The following is a 19,397-nucleotide window of genomic DNA, read 5'->3' as shown; positions in this document are numbered from 1 at the left end:
GTGCTTTTTTGCACTAGCTTATTTAATCCTTTCAACAATCCTATGTGTAAGGTACTATTATTATTTCCACTTCATAGATAAGGAATTGAGGCCCAATGTGGTAAAATAACTCTCCAAAGGCTATACAACTTATAAAATTGTAAAGGTAGAATTTAAACCTAGGTAGTCTAATTACTCTACTCCTGCACTTAATCATGACATTATGCCCCAAACAGCAATCTGAAATCTTTTTTACAGATACAGTGGACTCCTTTGCCCTCATTAATTGTAGCACAATGGGTATCTACTATTACTTAAGATATAATTTCTAATCTGTCCAATAATTGCATTTGAAAAAGTCATTTTATTAAAAGATCTTACACATTTCTAATGGTATCTGAAGAATGAAAAGGCTACATACAGGTTGAGTATCCATTATTTAAAGTGTTTGGCACCAGAAAAGTTTCGGATTTTGGAATATTTGCACATACACAGTTAAGTAATCTAAACACAAAATTCACGTATGTTTCATATATACCTTATACACAAAGCCTGAAGGTAATTTTATACAATATTTTAAATAATTTTGTTCATGCAACTTTACCATCTCATGAGGTCAGGTGTGGAATTTTCCACTTGTCAGCACTCAAAAAGATTGCAGCATTTTGAATTTCAGGTTTTTGGATGAGGGATGCTCAACCTGTATTAATATATTAGTCACCTTTTGACATATACTGCTTCAGAAGTTATGCAGATTTCATTGTTCATACCTATTCCTTAATATTTTAAAAGACAGAAAATATGCAATCTGTATGTAAATAAAATATAAAAACAATGTTTCTTCCAATAGTCTTCAATCGATAAATTTTCATTTTAGTATTTGGTAACAATATAGCTTCCCTATCTTGTCAAATTTAATAAACTATATGAATACTTAAAATATCTCATATTAATAAAAGACTTAACTAACACACAGGTATGCACACATGTGCACACACACACACACACACACACTCCTTATAACATAGACTGAAGATAGCTGAACTCAGAATGCTTGGGGTCATATTCTGACTCCAACATTAAGAAGTATTTAACCATCCCAGTTACTTAACCTTTCCGTGTCACAGTTTCCTCTTATGTAAAATGGAAACAACAATAACTAACCTCAAAGGAAATACATGTAAAAATCCTTAGAGAAGTGCCCGGCATATAAGCCTATCACTATCATCAATTTTCAAATACATACTGGGAGAAAAATATGACAAGTATTATTTTATAGATGAGGAGGGGTGAGTTCAAAATTAAAGTAACATGTACAAAATGCTATCACTGGTTAGAATTATGACTGAGGTTAGAAAAACTGCTGCTTACGAATCCTTAGTCCAATAATTTACATTATGTACTAGGCCCACCTCCTACTTCCTCAAAGCCGGTATCTGTTGTCGCTCTGACATTATCCCAGCACAATCTCAGTATTTGAAAAATTTCAAATACCATGAATAATGTAACTTCCCACTTACATCAATAAATGACAAGTGGCAAACACCAAAGTTGCAATGAGATCTGGAGGCTGCTTGGTTAATTAGACAAAATCAGCTATATATTACTTATATTTGCATAAATACAATTCATACAATTCAAATTTGTGCATCAGGAGAATTTCCATGACATGTCATGGAATGTCAGGTTTGTGTATAAATAATTACAAATTAAATTACATAGGTCTGTGGTATATGTCAGTTGAATGGAGGCACTAAGAAGCAATTCTGAATGAAGTAAAAATGGAAATTAAAACTGAGAACCCAAATTTTCCCTACTGGCTCTCAATGCTACTTTTTCCCTTCAAAGCAGAATGCCAGAGCTAGCTCATACCGGCTCTCAAGAGGTCAAGTGCCATATTTTCAGGAATTTTGTAAGTCAGTTGTTAAACGTACAATCATAATTAAAAATTAAGTAACAAATTTACAACTAAATATTTTAAAGATAAAATAACTCAAAACTCATCAGTTTCTAATTATTTTCTGAATTTTACTATTATCTATGCTTTTACGTATCTGCATGAGGAAATGCTATATAATGGTGTACTACTGTGCAACTCTTTCCAGTCCACATTCAGTGGCACATTAGTTGACTGAATAGGCCACAATGCGAGTATTTATACCCTGGAAATCAGTAAATGCAAAATATCATGACCCTCTCCTGCCCTCTTCCAGCCTGAGAATCAGTTACTAACATTAACCAGAACACTGCCTCAAAATTACGGGTCAGCCAATTACTTCTTGTTGGCTTTACTTACCAATATTTAAAAAATCCAATTAATAAGGTACCAAAAAAGGAGAAAATGGTATGTTAAAAAAAGTTGGCAACCTTAGCATCTTTTGAAGCCATCTACATTCTCCCAACAATTCCTTCAAATATAAAATGTTCTTCAAATATTGACACTCATGTGGATATCCTTTTTGTCTAAGAGATAAATTGTGGTGAAATTAATCTTGCTTTTAAGATGCATATTCAAAATTGTCATTATACACCATCAAAACATGATGAAATACATGACAGCATAAAGAAAGAAATGCTATTTTTTCATTACCAATGAAACATTTAATTGAATAAAAGTAAAAGAAAATAGAAGTAATAACTACTAATGTCTGTGGCTGGAATGGGGTATGTAGGAAACTAGTATATGCCACTCCAAAATATGCCACTATGGCATAAGGATTATTTTCAGTTGAAGGCAACTGGGAAGAAGTAGATATAAGAAAACTCTCTGCCATCCCCTATTTGATGAAGTCAGACCCTTCCCAGCCTGGAGACAGCAAAGAAATGCACACAACAAACTACCAACTATTCTTTACCATTTATTTGCCTTCCCACAAGTTGATATCCCTAGAGTCCTTTTCCTTTATGTCATCATTTCTCTAAAAATGTACTGTTCTTTGTGGAGAATGCTATGCAGTGGTCCCCCTTCTCTGCAGTTTTGCTTTCCTTCGTTTTAGTTACCTGTGCTCAAACTTGGCCTGAAAATATTGAATGAAAAATACCAGAAACAACAATTCAAAAGTCTTAAATTGTGTATCGTTCAGAGTAACATGATGAAATCTCACACTGCCCCACACCACTGTGACTCATCCCTGTTTCCAGTGTACATATGCTGCAGAAGCCACCTGCCCATTAGTCACTGAGCAGTCTCGGTTATCACAGCAACTGTGGAGGTTTCCTAGTCCCTGTGTTCAAGTAACCCTTATTTTACTTAATAGTGGCCCCAAAGCATAAGAGTAGCGACACTGGCATATTGTTATAATTATTCTGTCTTATTATTGGTTATTGTTGTTAATCTCTTACTGTGCCTAATTTATAAATTAAATGTTATCACAGGTATCTATACACACAGGAAAAAAACATAGTATATATAGCATTCCGTACTATCTGCAGTTTCAGACATTTCTGGGGGGTCTTAGAATGTATTCCCCCGAAGATATGGGGGGACTACCATACAAAATGGAGTTCTAAGCCACCTCTTTGAGAATTAGTCATCTTTCCCTGGTTGTCTCCCATGCACATATGAGGTAGACATGTTAATAAACTTGTTTGTTTTTCTCTTGTTAATTTGTCTTTTGTAACACTGGTCTGTCCTAGTTAAGAACTCAGCAAGTAAAGGAAAAATAATGTTTTCCTCATCTACAGGTGAGAGTACTAGTAGAGGAAGTGAGAGGAGATGGGTCAGGTCACAAGGGCCTTGGAAGCAAGGTTAAACACACTGGTTTGTCTGTTATTATTTTAATGTCATTTTAGACTTAAAGAAAAACTGCATAAATAGTTCAAAGAATTCACAGATATCTTTCATTCAGATTCTTGAAAAATTACAATTTTAATTTATCTCTTTCTCCACTTCCCTTTTCCCCTAAAAGCTTCAGTGTTTTTCAAAAAAAGGAATTCTCTTACTACTCACAGTACAATGCTCAAAATCAGAGAACTAACATTCAAACAATTATTTTATCTACAGCCCTTGTGTTTTTTCCAAATCCCAACAATATCCTCCATAGCAAAGGAAAATTCAAGTTCATGTACTATATTCACTAGTCACTTCAACCTCTACTTTTTGGAACAGTTCTTAAGTCATTTTTAATTTCATTTCGTCTCATTTTTTTAAGAGTTTAGGCCAATTATTTCATAGAAAGTCCTCCAATTAGGATTTATCTGATGTTTTCTCATAATCAGATTCATATTATATACTTTTGGGAGGAAAAAGTACAAAAATGAGCTGAATTTTTCTCAGTGCTTCCTATCAGGAGGTGTATGCTGTTCATTTGTCCATCACTGGCAAAGTTAATGCTGATCATTTAGTTAAGATAGGGTCCATTGTAAAGCTAGTATTTAGCACTCGAAATTAAGAAATATCTTTTGAGGATAAAATTTAAGAGTATGCAAAAATCCTTTCACTTCTAAAACTTTCATCTAGTATCTTTAGTAGCCAGTGATGAATTTTATTTGAATCAATTATTACTATTATAGTTCATACATTGTAATCTTCTTTGACTTTTGACTATAAATAAGAGTTTTTCCTCTTCTCTCATTTATTTGTTTGATTGTACTTACTTAATTGCTTATTTTCTTTGATCTCTTCTTTACTTTTTCAAGGCAAACTGAAATGTTTTAGGCTCATTTTGTTTCTTTCTGTGCCCTAGTTCTGGAATCAAGCATTTCACCAAGGAGGCCTGAATCCTTATAATGGAAAATTGTATTTAGAAACCTTGCATCAATCAATAAATTAAAGAACATACATTTCGATGGACTTCTTTCACTTTGCTCAGATATTATTTAAATACAAGAGCAGGTTTTTAGTCACAAAAAGAGAAGGCTATGTCTCTTTTTATTAAAAAACAACTATTATTCACAGCACATAAGTTGAAAGCACAGCTTTACAAAGAGACTACATGGGTTCAGATCTAGGCTCCTCTACCTACTAGACATACAGAACTTGGGAAAATTTTTTAACCAGTCTGTGTTTCAGTTTACAATATGTAAAGCAGGAACACTAATAGTGTTTATTTTTATCATAAGGATTAAATAAGTAGATGCACATAAATGCATACAACAGTACTAATAGAAAGCAGTCAATAAATGTTAGCTACTGTTATATCTAGAACTTGGAAATTTTTAATATATCATTTAATATTTAATAGTCTTTACTTTTCCATTACGCCTTACTTGCATTACTAAATTCACTTCTAAATGAAAGTGAAACATTCGATTATAGTTTGATTCTAAAAATTTCTTACATATCATTTCTTACAATATCAATAACTTCAGTAATATGAGAGAATATGAGTGTATAAATCTGCATAAAACAATGGTGCTGTGGAAATAAAATGGGTATTGAAATCCGGGGGTCAGTTCTACTAATTAAAAGTCACTTAAGTAAACAATATCCATGTTATATGATTTCTCTAAACCTAAGTTTTCTCATCTGCAAAACAGGGTGTTACTTACTTTATAGTATTGCTAAGGACTAAATGATAAAAGCATATGTAAAGCTCCTGGTATATTGTTTGACATCTACTAGAATATCCATTACTTACATACATACATATATGCATGCATGTGTATATAATGCCAAATCTAACATTCATTTCACAGATGCATAACACTATGAGTGAATTCAATTGAACAGAAAATATATATATTTAGTATTAATTAAGATCCTATACTTCATTAATATTTAATTTAAGAGTTCCAATAAGTCAAGATAATTACTGCAAAGGTTTATCAGCAGTAAGTAAAATATATACTGAAAAACATAAATGACTGGAGTTTTTCCAAGTTCCTAATGTGTACAAACTTGTGAGGTTTCTTGGGTAACTTGGATTTTTTTAAATTTCCCTGTCTCTAACTTAAATATAGATCATCTAAAAATAACCACAAATTTTAGCAGTAAAAGAGGGGAAACACATTTATCGAACTTACCCTTAAAATATCAGTCTTCAATTGCAATTCCGTTGGTGGGGCTGAATGCATTAGCCCCAGGAGAGTGCCCATGTCATCTTCTCCATTTGGGGAGAGCACCAGCTGCTGGATAGTCATCAGGGCATGCTGCCGGCATTGAGGGTACTTTACTATATTATGTGCACATCTTGCACCTCCAAATTCTCGAAAAATTCCTTGAAGGAAGGAGAAAAAGTCCAACAATGGCTACTTTAAAATATTCTGAGACAAGTCAGATGAATTAACATTCAGTTATTTTTTGTAGGTAAAGTAACTCAAAATAATGTAAATAAAACCTACCCAACTATTTCCCTTTTAAATTACAATACAAATTTGCACAGCGGGTTGTCAGCAAAGGTATATGCAAATTTCTCTACATTTCCTTAATGTAAGATTAATGCCGTGATATGTTCACCATGTCCAAGCTCTCAAAATCTAGAACATTCACAAGTCTCTTAGGTAGACCCCAGGAGACTCTATATTATAATCAACTTATGTAAAAGGTTTTCAGAGGAACAATAGCCTAAATAAAGGAGATTTAAATGAACATGGCTTCCAAAATAGTAGCAAGAAAGGAATGGAATAAATTATTCCACCATGGGAAAAATTACAAGGAACCAACATGTTTTGTTGTACAGGTAGGGCATACGAACAAAAAGTGACAAATTCTGTAACAGAAAGCATGTGTCATTGTTACTGCTCCAAAGCCTTTACACAGATTGACTTACTTAATACTCATCCCCTACCATATAGAACTAAGGCGGTCAAAGTCATACAGCTAGTAAGCAACAGAAATGGATGTATGCCTACACAGCCCAGCTCTGTAAGCCTGTGCTCCTGCTCACAAGTGATACTGTTCTCACATCAAATATTAATATCATCCTCCAGTATTAAAAAAATGGGCCCAGTGATTGAAATCACTAATTAGTATTTCCTCTAAGTAATTCTTCTATCCCTTATGTTTTTAGGACATCTTGTTTATATCTCTATTATGGTTTATAACAGTCTTACTATTATTGCTTATGTTTGGTCTTCCATGACTACTGGATTTTCTCCTGATTTGTGTTTCAATAAACGTTTACTGAAACAGTGTATTCTGCTATGGCAGCCACTGTCCTCTCTGCTTAGTGGCTTTCTATTTGCTAACTTTATAAAAATTATAAGATCATGAAGTCAGTCTAAGTCGTGTACTTGAGATTCAGCACATGGAATTTGTAACATCCTTTCATTACCTGAAGGCCTGTTTAGTTACCTCCTGGTTGTCAGTTAGGACCCACTAGATAATCATAATGGCTAATATTATTTAAATACTTAAACTATGAGTAAAGCAGTGTTTTAAATGCCTAACATCACACAGCTAGTAACATCTTTCATACTAGGAAAAGAAAAACTGAAAAGAATTGTATGAAATTGTTTGGCACTTTGGGATATGTACTAAGTGACTTTTAGTCATACGGAGTAAGCTCTCCAATTGTCCAATCTCTTCCTGTGCAACTTCTAGGTCATCTCAAGGAAAGCTAATTTGCTAAGCAAATTCCTGTTAGTCTATCTTTATTATGTTTCTGAGTATCTCAGTTAACTAAACCTAGTTAGTGGAAATAAGATTATGCATTATGCCATAGACAAAATGTTACTATAGTATCCATTAAAAGTCATCATACTCATTGTTTCAATTACCTGTTAAATTCATTCAAGTCTATCTTAGCATTTGCCAAAGTTGTATCAGACTAATTACTTCTATAATTATGTGTCTACATTTTTCTTCACTAGATTCTAATTCCCAGAGAGCAAGAATGATCTTACCTTAGCATCTAGGTGTTATTCTAACACCTAGCTAGCATGGTACCTGGGATACGCAATATATTTTAAATATAATGAATGCTGAGTTTCTTTGCATTCAGGCAAACAGTCATGCATTTGTGCATGGGGTTCATTCATCCATGGCTTTCCATAACACTTAAAATATATTTCAAGCTCCTTACCATGGTCTAAAAAGCTCCCTATGATTTGGGCCCAGCCTACTAATCTGAACTAATTTTCCGTCATTATTCCTCTCAAGTTGTACTGACCTTATTACCTGAGAGTTGTTTGATGTTAATTAAAACCTCAAGTAATCTTTTTTAAAAAGCAAGAGTGATATTTTATAAATATAGTTAGGCTATCTGTTAATGACAGGTAGAAAAGGATAAAAGAGAAATTGAGACCAAAATTAAACAAAATATTTAGTAAAGTTAACCTTGGAGAGATTATGTTTTATTAGAGAATCATTGTTCAGTATTTCCTGAAGGTTGTAACATTATAATACTCTAACTTGCAGTACTAAAAAATTCTTTAAATCACTGTGTAAAGAAAATATTTTAGAAAGAATTTAAATAGCAACTTGTTTGAGTAAGAGTGTATCAATAAAAAATTAGAAGAATACTTTCAACACAAGACACTATAAAAAGCAATTTAAACATCATTTTGAAATAGTAACAATGTTACATATTTTGTCATCAATGTGCTCCTGATGGTCAAAAGTACTGCATTTTTAGGGACATGACGGGTACCATCACTGAATCAATAGCTTTTTCTCTTAAGTGACAGGAAGATTTCAGAAGCAAGAATCACCACAGAAGATGTAATCAGTGGTAATCTCCCAAAGTATTTCCTTATGGCTTTTTAAATTACCTGCATTTGTGTTTGATCCTTGAAGAAGCACTGTTAAGGTCTCCATAACCAATAAAGCCAGGTGTTTTTGGTCTTCAACTGAACTATTATTTCTTGAGTCCCCTAAAAAAAGGTTCAAAGGTCCAAATTACAAAAGTGATAAGCTTATTTTTTCTTGATTCAGTTTTACTGTAATCATTTCTTTATTTCTTCAGTATTCAGTTTTACCCATAATATGACAGATATAATATAATCTTTAAAACGATGCATGTGTCCAACATTTGGCAAAAGTAGGCTCAAAATCAACATTAACAGATTTTATTTCGGTATGCTTGCAAGTGGCCGTTATCTAATAAATATTAAAAATGAAAATGCAAAGGTTAAATATATCCTCTTCACAGAAGGTTTTCCTAATAAAGGATGTCAACAGGAGAATGCTAGATTTTGATACACCAAAAAGAGAAAAGTTCATGAATAAAGCTACCTATTCAACCTGTATTAATTCACATTTAATACTTATTAATTGCCAGATACTATTGTACTTTTATCAGATCTATCACAGAGGTACCCAATGATAATACATTGTGTATATAACATAATTAAATATATGTATTTGCTCTGTACAATAAAAACACATTGAAGTAACTATACATTTAACTATATTTATTAGTTGCAATTAATAATAAATCTGATTTTTTCAGAAGCTTTTAAAACTTGCTCTTAGAAGCAGAAGGCAGTAGATACTAGTCATGTGGATCATACATGTCTTCCCTCAGTTTTTACCTTCCTTTAAACTCTCTCCAATACACTCACATAATTCTAGCTTCCTCCTCCTCAATTACCTAACAGAGGTTGAATGAACCTGTAAATTTTGGAAAATATAGTTCACTAATATGTCACAATAATACACATTAGGAAGTCATTGAAACCAATAACCAAAGAATGGGAACAAGAACAAAAAAACTCTCTGTTTTGAACCCCTTTTCAAATAAAAATAAAATTACAGACAATACTTTACCTTGTTCATTTAGTGCCTGAGTTGGATCCTTCAACAGGGCAGCATATTTATGCAAAAGGTTTACCATGACCTCCAAAAGGCCAACCTCCCTGAACACATCTTTAAATATGTAGTCATGTCTTGTAAACTTAAGAAGTGTTTTCATTGCAATAATGCTACAGTGATAAGAAGAGCTAGATTTTAAGAGGATACTGACACTAATAAGTTCTTTACAAGGTATATAATTTAAGCTAAAAACAACAAACTCCAGCATCTCAAAGTATTTGTTTTGTACTTCTGGGAGTTTAGAAATCTTCTCCGCAAACTGTGACAATGTGTGCTGTGACTCTAGAATGAAGTAATTGGCATTGTCAGCCATGTAAATGTTTGTGATAGCATCAAGGATGATTTGGGCAAGGAAGCTGGTTTTTGCTTTTAAAAATGCATTCTGAAGAACTGCAAAGGCCTGGATGTTTCTCACACTGTGACCTAAAACAGAAAAGAAAAACATAAAAGTAGGTACTATGTGATATTTTAATGATGGCAAAATAGTCTGTTTAAACACATCATGAATTATAACATTTATCAATTATTTACTAAGAACATAACCCTGTTTTCACAAAAGGTCTTATTTTTCTTCATCAGGTTCAAATCATTTAATTAAAAATAACACTGGTTAAAATTTTAATGCATTATTATGAATATTTCAATTCAAAAATAGTGTATGTTGAAAAGTTAGACTGTTTTAGAGGGAATAAAAGCATATTATAAACATCCATGCCTCAGAGTTTGGAAATGTGTGGTGGTGTAGCATTTTATTATCTATGAGATTGATTTTGACTATAAGGACAGCTGTCTCTCAATTTAAAAAGACTTTGAGGCTGAAGAAGTTACAGGCCTGAGAGCAGCAATAATGAAGCAGGAAAACAGGACAGGAAAATTTTTCTAAATTCCAGTTTTCCTTTATAATTAGAACAGTGTGATTTTTATAAATTTTAAGCTGGAACTTTGTTTTGTTTTCTAGCTAACAGTACAATTTCTTCATATAGACATTTGTTTTGTTTTTTTTTTTTTTTTTTTTTTTTTTTTTTTTTGAGACAGAGTCTCGCTCTGTCGCCCGGGCTGGAGTGCAGTGGCGCAATCTCGGCTCACTGCAAGCTCCGCCTCCCGGGTTCACGCCATTCTCCTGCCTCAGCCTCCGAGTAGCTGGGACTACAGGCGCCCGCCACCGCGCCCGGCTAATTTTTTGTATTTTTTTAGTAGAGACGGGGTTTCACCGTGGTCTCGATCTCCTGACCTCGTGATCCGCTCGCCTCGGCCTCCCAAAGTGCTGGGATTACAAGCATGAGCCACCGCGCCCGGCCTAGACATTTGTTAAAGCAATTTATGGCCAGTTATTCAAACATACCAAATGGGGGAAAAAAAAACTTTATACATGGCTCTGGTGAGGCAAATTAGTGACAATAATTATAAAGGAATTAAGACAGAAAGTTCTATTTGAAGTACATGAAAATAAGCAGCTTGCTTCTAAAAGTAGTCCCCAGAACAATTGCTATTAGGAGTATATGGCATTTCCAAGTGTGACCAAAAAATTAACATAGTGTCTGACAGAATAAGCTGGATTTTAGAAAAAGTATAAACCAGAGAACTACCAAAATTAGTAAATGGAGTAGAAAGAACGTTCAGGGCTGGGGGCAGTAGCTCACACCAGTAGTCCTAGCACTTTGGGAAGACTGCCTGAGGTCAGGAGTTTTAGACCAACCTGGGTAACATAGCAAGACCACTTCCATTTCTACAGGAGATTAAAAAAAAAAAAAAATTTAGCTGGGGATGGTGGCATGTGCCTGTGGTTCTAGCTACTCAGGAGGCTGAGGCAGGAGGATTGCTTGAGCCCAGGAGTTTGAGGTTGCAGTGGGCTATGATCACACCACTGCACTTCAGCCTGGGCAACAGAAAGCAATCCTGTCTGTAAAATAAACAAAAAAGAATGCTCAGAAATCTTGAGTTGGACATTTCTTAAAAACACAGGGAATTTTAAAAAATCTCCAGCCTATATATGATTTCAATTTTCTAATTTCTTGTTTATAACATATTTATTACATGTATGGCAAATACCAAAAATTTATCTTTGTTTCCTGTGTCTATCAGTCTATCTAAGTTTGTTTTTTGGTTACCTACATAATATAAAAAATAAAGATGTCTGGAAAAGAATAATCAACATCTCAGCAGCTTTTCAAAAAAATAGTTCACATGATTATTAATTTATATGGAAAATCAAAAGACTTAGAATAGCCAATATGAATCTGAGAAGAATGAACAAAACTGGACAACTTAAGTGACCTGATTTTAAGGCTTATTATAAAGCTACAGCAATCAAGACAGTGTGGTATTGGCTTAAGGATAGGCACATGGATCAATCAAACAAAATTCAGAAAGTGTCTCAGATATATGTAGTCATATACGATATTTTCAACAAATGGTCTTGGCACATTCAGATATTCGTATTAAAAAAGAAACTCTTACTTTCTACCCTCTATGATAATAACTTAAAATGTACCATAGACCTTAATTTAAGAGTTAAAATATGAAACACTGGATAAAGAAAAAATTAGAAGAAAACATTAGAGATCTTTGTGAATCTGAAGCAAAGATTTCTTCAATAGGAGAAAAACAATCACAAAATATTATTAAAACGAAAAACTGGACTTCATCAAAATTTAAAACTTCCATTTCTCAAAAGATGCGTTAAAAAAAACTCAGCAAGTCCAAACTAAGAGAACACACTTCCAAAATACATATTAAGGGATAAAGAACTTATACAGAATATCTAAAGAACTCTTATAACTCCAATAAAACAACACTATCAAACAATGGGCACAGAGATCTGAACCAAGGTAGAGAAACAGATGGTGACAAAGCACATAAAAAATGCAAAACTTCATTAGTCAATTAGAAAAATGAAAATTAAAATAACAATTAGACATTATTACATACTTAGTAGGACATCTAAAATTAAAAGGACTAACAATACCAAGTGTTACTGACAGCGTCAAGCAACTGGAACTGACATTACTGATGTGAATGCAAAAATGGCACAGCCACTTTAGAAAATACTCTGGCAGTTTCTTATAAAGTTAAACATACATTTACCATATGATCTAGCACTTTCACTGCTCTGTATTTAGCTAAAAGAAATGAAAACGTATGTCCACAGAAAGATTTGTTTTATATAAATGTCCACTGTAGCTTTATTCCTGATAGTCAAATAAATGTCCATCAACTGGTGAAGAGATACACAAATTGTGGACTATCCAAACAATGAAATAATAATACCCAGCATTAAAAAGGAACAAAGTTCTGATACACGCAATAACACAGGTGATTCTCCAAAGTATTACAATATTCCTCCCATTTTCATGGTTTTATTTTCTGTGGTTTCAGTTACCCATGGCTAATCACAGTCTGAAAACATTACATACAATAAGATATTTTGAGAGAGAGAGTGCTCATGCTCTTAAGAGAGAGCACACATTTACATAACTTTTATTATTGTATATTGCTATAATTGTTATATTTTACTATTATTGTTGTTAATCTCTTACTGTGACAAATTTATAAATTCAACTTTATCATATGTATGATGTGGAAGAAAAACATAGAATATATAGGGTTTGGTACTATCTGTGGTTTCAGGTATCCATTGGGGACCTTGGAACACATTCCCCCCGGTTAAGAGGGGAGTGATTAGATAGAATCCAGATACAAAAAAAAACTATATACTGTATGATTACAGTGTATGAAGTTCCAGAAAGGGCAAAACTGAAACAGACTAGTGGTTGCCAGGGCAAGGGTTAAGGTGGGGAGGACTGACTTTAAGGAGAACAAGGAAACTTTCTAGATGATGAAAATATTCCACATTATGATTACAGTGGTGATTACACAACCATATCCACTTGTCAAAACTCATCAAATTCAACACTTGAATAGATTTAACGTACACAATTTACACCTCAATACTGCTAGGAAATATAAAAGACAACCTATTCCACATTCTTTCTATAATGGAATACAGCTATTTCCTACGATCCTTGCAATAATGCTAAAAGTAGGCCATGAGAAACAGAAAATTTTGAGTTATACAGGAAACTCAAAATGACGTAGCTTCACCCATTCACTTTATAGAATATTATGCCAATTTTTCTGAAGAAGAAACTGATGTTTAGAAAAGTTAGGTCACTTACGATTATATAAATTCTGACTCTTACGGCATCATCCTTTCTAGATAGCCTTACTTTCATAGACATTATGTCACTGGATTCTCACAATAACCCTGGGAGGTGCTAGGTTATATAATTATTATCCCTGTTATGAATGAGACAAAGCCAGGCAAGGATAGATGCACAAGATTAATTTTGCTGCATTATTACAAAATTAAATTGTTGTGATTAGCTATTATGCCAATATCAACATCACACTGATAAACCAAATGAAACAACAATAAAGTATAAAATAGGAAGTACATTGCTGTGATATTTTTATATTAATTCAAAGAAACAGTTAACTGTAGAATGATCAAGCTGGAATCTATAAATTAGAAGTTTTCTGAGAAGGCTCTATTTTTTTCTTTTGCTTTTATGAGAAAGGGGGTCTTGCTCTGTCACCCAGGCTGGAGTGCAGTGGTGTGATGACAGCTCACTGTAGCTTTGAACTCCTGGGCTCAAAAGATCCTCCTGTGTAGCTGGGATTACAGGTGTGAACTGCCACACTATTTTTTTCTTAATAGTAAATAAAATGAAACCTTAGATCACTTAGGGAAACATGGATTTCTCCCTATTTACTGCAGAGACTCATTTAAAAGGTTCTAAACAACTTATGTACTGAGGGCACATCATATTACACTGTTTGATGATGCCATCTATTTTCACTGATTTAAAGACAATTTCTAAGTCATAACATATGTATTATAAATTTAAATATGTATTATAAATTTAATACATAACATATGTATTATAAATTTAAATAACCAGACATGTTTGTATTTATTGGCTGGTTAAATTTTAAATGGAAATATCATGATCCTACTGAATAATTAGTAAGTGACAGTCATGTGAATAAAAACTGTTAGAGGCCTCCAGGCTCAGGTTACTTTGAAATGATTACTGTGCATTTTTTGAAAAATACATAATAAAACTAGCTTGCATAAGTACGTAATTAAATATTATTAGGATCCAAATGTTTGGAAATCTAGACTATAAAAATTTATCCTCTGACCTGAATGAAATAATGTAACCTCTGTACTTAGATTTTGCTTAGTTTTAAATAAAATACAAGCAGTTATACTTCATGCGTCCACAGTCAGCCCCTGTATCCATGGGTTCTGCATCTGTGGATTCAATCAATCACAGATGAAAAGTATTAAAGAAAAAAAAAGGTGTGGTTGCATCGGTACTGAACATGTACAGAGTTTTTCCTTGTCATTATTTCCTAAACAATACGGCAAAATAAGTACATAGCATTTACATTGTATTTGGTAGTATAAGTAATCTAGAGATTATTTATTTAAAGTATATGGGAAGACATGTGTAGGTTATATGCAAATACTATACCATTTTATATCAGGGACTTGAGTATCTATGGAGTTTGGTATCAGCGGGGGGTCCTGGAACCAATCCCCCACAGATACTGAGGGATGATTGTATATCTCAATAGCTACAGAGATTAGACTGAAAATTGAGTTCTATCCATGTAAAGTAGAAATGCACGAAGTGCCAACCTTCAAAAGAAGCATGTTTTGATTAAATTGTTTGAATGTTAAAAAATACTGTAATATAAATCTCCTTGTTTGATTTTATGATATTTTTATAACAGTATTTTCAAGTATTTGATCTGCTAGATTAAAGATTATTACTTAAGAAATACTTAAACAGACTTAAACCATTTAAAAAAAAAGCCTTAAGGGAAACAATATATTACTTTTATACATATAACATAAACAAAAAGTAATATACCAAAATAAGACAAATTCATTCTTTCTCTATTTCTCTCAGTAGCACATAAGGGAAAAAACAAGACTCACCTTTGCCTGCAGGCTGAGGTACTGCAAATCCAGGCAATAAAAAGGGTGCTCCTGTGGTAATACCAGCTGGTTTTAGTTCACTGACACCATATGTTGTTAGGGAAGTTATCAGATTAACCAGATCTTTCAAGGCATCTTTGGATTCTGCCTCTTTTGCTTGTTCCAATCTAGAAAAGTATGATTTAGAAAGTATTTTTTCTCTTTGGTTGTGTTCTCAGATTTAACACAGGAAGTATTTTTCAATTTTATATGCAGTAAATAAAAGTATAAAGTACTCCGGGAAGTACTGAAAGAACACTGGGATCATTAGGGAATTATCTTTCAACCACGGCTTTACTGAGAACACAAAATGGGTTGCAACAAATATCTTTAAAAAAAAAAAAAAGATTTATTGGGTATTTCCCCTTAAAAGAAGTAATTATTCTCATTAAAATAAACTTGGAGAATGCCAAAAAGTAGGAAAGAAGAAAAAGTATGATTAGCCTCACAAACACATTTAACATTCTTATATATTTCTTAAGCTTATCTTTTTAATATGAAAAGTTCAGTTTTTACAATATTTATTCTCATACTATATACAGAATGTTGTAACCTATTTTTTTCCTTTACTAGTGCTGTATGTGTACTTCCACACATTAGTGTAAGCTTTCACAGGTAAGCTTTCAGGGGCCATGCAGAGCCAACCACACATTTGGAGAATGAGAGGTGCAACAGCTGGCAAAATACAGAAGCACTAATAAATAAAATCTTGTCTACATTTTGGATTATATCTTTAGGATCAATAAACATAAATAAAATTATTGTATCAGATTACCAACATTTTTAAGGCTCTTAATATCTTGCCAACCTACGTTCTCAAAGGATGAATCAATTAATACCCCTCTAGTAATGTGAAGTGGTTATTTCATCAACTTTCATACGTATTTATAAATTTGCATATATATGCAAAACGATATTCTTAGGGGTTATCTAATATCAACTAGCAGCAACTAGGTTAAATTGGTGTTAGAAATAACAAGTTCTGGCCAGGCATGGTGGCTCACACCTATAATCCTGGTGCTTTGGGAGGCTAAGGCAGGAGGACTGCTTGAGGCTAGAGTTTGGCACCAGCCTGGGCAACATAGGCTCTACAAAAAAAATAAGTAAAACAAAATATAGCTGGGTGTAGCTACTTAGGAAACTGAGATAGGAGGATCTCTTGAGTTAAAAATTATAGCGAGCTATGATTATGCCACTGCACTCCAGCCTGGGAACATAATGAGACCCCAGAGGGAGGGAAGGAGGAAGGGAGGAAGGAAGGGAGGGAGACAAGTAAGTTTACAAAACAGTGGTGTCTTATAACAGATCAAATGATTTAAAAATAATGGCCCAGGAATAGCTGCTAAAAAATGGTGACTATCTTCTTCTTAAGAAAATCTGTAACCAGCCACTTTCTAAGTATGTGCACGAACCATTTGAAATGGAAAAGGGGTTTAGTAACACATTTTGAAATTATTAATTTGTTTCATATACACAATTGTAAGGTTTTATTCCCTCTACATAATTAAGTACATTAATAAAAAGACTAGAAGTACTACAAAATAAAGAACCAAAAATATAATTAAGAGTTTATACTTTAAGATATTAATTAGTTTATCTAAATTCTTCTCCCTCAGCTACTAAAGAGCAGATTTATACTTCGTATCTAACCTCTGACTTCATCATGTTTGTGGCCTGCATTTGGCAATTTAACTCTAAATTCACTTTTCCACTCTGTTGGCAGAACAGGAATAAAAAGAAGGGAGTAGGCCAGGTGTGGTGGCTCATGACTGTAATCTCAGAACTTTGGGAGGCCGAAGGATTGCTTGAGGCCAAGAGTTTGAGACCAGCCTGGGCAACACAGCAAGATCCTGTTTCTATGGAAAATGTTTAAAAATTAGCTGGGTGTGGTGGTACATGCCTGTAGTCCTAGCTACTTGGGAGGCTGAGGTGGGAGGACCATTTGAGCCCAGGAATACAAAGCTACAGTGAGCTGTGATCGCACCAGAAAAAGAAGGGAGTAAAGCCAGGTATACATTAAATAAGTGTTTCCTTAATTTGCTTTTCCTATAACCCCAAATCACATTGTTTTCTTTGATAAAAAAGACTGAGTAGACATTTAAAATACATTCTTAAATTGAGCAGTCTTACCTAAGCAAGAGATCACAAAGAAAATTATATCCTTGCCATATCCGAAAATCATCCAGAAGTGTTTGGGAAACATCGCTGGAATCTTTGAGGAAACAAGAAAGCCCAGCAAACATTTCAACAATTTCTAGGGGAGACAGGTCATCTGATTGCTGCATATTCTGAACACATGTAGATAAACACTCTTTCTCTGTAAGAATAGATAATTAAATAAATATGCATTATTCCTGACAATTGCTTAAAAATTTTTTAATTGTTAACTGTTGTTTAATGAAACATTAAATTTTAACATATCTGTAAAATACTATGAGATAAACGTAGCACATTCTAAAAGTCAATATAAGAATCATATGCATTGGCAAAGCACTGCCTCTAGGTAGTAAACAAAGGATAATACAGAAATGTGTTGAAAAACAGTTGACATGTATGTACGTGTAATTTTTTCACATATTTTGATGTTTTATCATTAAATAAATGGCCACTGCCAAACGATATTTTTGATCTTTTATATTGATATAGTAACCAGATGAAAAAAGCAAAAAAAAAAACTTCTAAGTTTAAGAAGAAAAATCTAGTAATTAGTTAAAACTTTAAGTTAGAGAGAATATATAGCCTGGCTAACATGCTGAAACCCTGTCTCTACTAAAAATACAAAAATTAGCTGGGTGTGATGGCACGCGCCTGTAGTCCCAGCTACTCGGGAGGCTGAGGTAGGAGAATCACTTGAACCCAGGAGGCAGAGATTTCAGTAAGCCAAGATCACGCCACTGCACTGCACTCCAGCCTGGGTGACAGAGCGAGACTGTCTCAAAAAAAAAAAAAAAGAATAAATAAATAAATTAGTGAGACTACAGACCAATGAGATACAGAAATACTTTAGGAAATACAATTTTTAAAATTTTATTTGTATAATATATTACTAGTTTAAAACACAGTTATATCTTATCCCTGACTCTGAGGATTTGTAGCATTTCAAGGAAGACTTTCACTTTCTTATCTTTGGTGATATGTATTTGTATAAAGAAACTCACTGTTACGTAACAAAAGCTAAGATTTAACAGAGGAATGGGAGGAAATACGTATTTAATAACTGACTCATATATTAGGTACTAGCTTTCATATATATCACTTAATAAATGTAAGTGAACAAACTGGTGTATTAATTATTTTGAAGGAGTTTCAGGACAATAATATCAGGTAGTTCTCAATTTGATGATTTGACTTAAGATTTTTCTATTTTATGATGGTGTGAAAGCAACATGTATTCAATAGAAACTGTACTTTATGTACCCATATAAGCATTGTTTTCCACTTTCAGAACAGTATTCAGCACATTACATGAGATATTTAATACTTTATTATAAAGTTGATTTTGTGTTAGATGATCTTACCCAACTACAGGCTAACATAAGTGTTCTAGCTACTTTCAGGGTAGGCTAGGCTAAGTTATGATGTTCGGTAGGTTAAGTGTATTAAATGCGTTTTCGACTTACACTATTTTCAAATTATGATGGGTTTATTGGGACATAATCCCATCATAAATCGAGG

At 33.4% G+C, this 19,397-nt stretch overlaps 1 protein-coding gene across 11 annotated transcripts in view; it reads right to left on the bottom strand.

Annotated features, from left to right (window-relative positions):
• Positions 1-19,397, bottom strand: part of WDFY3 (WD repeat and FYVE domain containing 3) — a 303,634-nt gene that overhangs the window by 141,357 nt on the left and 142,880 nt on the right. For all 11 annotated transcript variants that reach the window (XM_055297102.2, XM_055297104.2, XM_063611171.1 and 8 more), the window contains 5 exons: positions 17,853-18,039; positions 15,684-15,850; positions 9,629-10,096; positions 8,632-8,733; positions 5,944-6,137 (listed from right to left, as the gene is read on the bottom strand). In XM_055297102.2, the coding sequence (XP_055153077.2) occupies positions 5,944-6,137; positions 8,632-8,733; positions 9,629-10,096; positions 15,684-15,850; positions 17,853-18,039 (1,118 nt within the window). The remainder of the gene's footprint in view (positions 1-5,943; positions 6,138-8,631; positions 8,734-9,628; positions 10,097-15,683; positions 15,851-17,852; positions 18,040-19,397) is intronic.

This window comes from Symphalangus syndactylus, chromosome 10, assembly GCF_028878055.3.
Source record: "Symphalangus syndactylus isolate Jambi chromosome 10, NHGRI_mSymSyn1-v2.1_pri, whole genome shotgun sequence".
NCBI classification, from domain to species: domain Eukaryota; kingdom Metazoa; phylum Chordata; class Mammalia; order Primates; family Hylobatidae; genus Symphalangus; species Symphalangus syndactylus.
The sequence above is the reverse complement of the archived record's forward strand: the minus strand, read 5'-3'. Positions and strand labels throughout refer to the sequence as shown.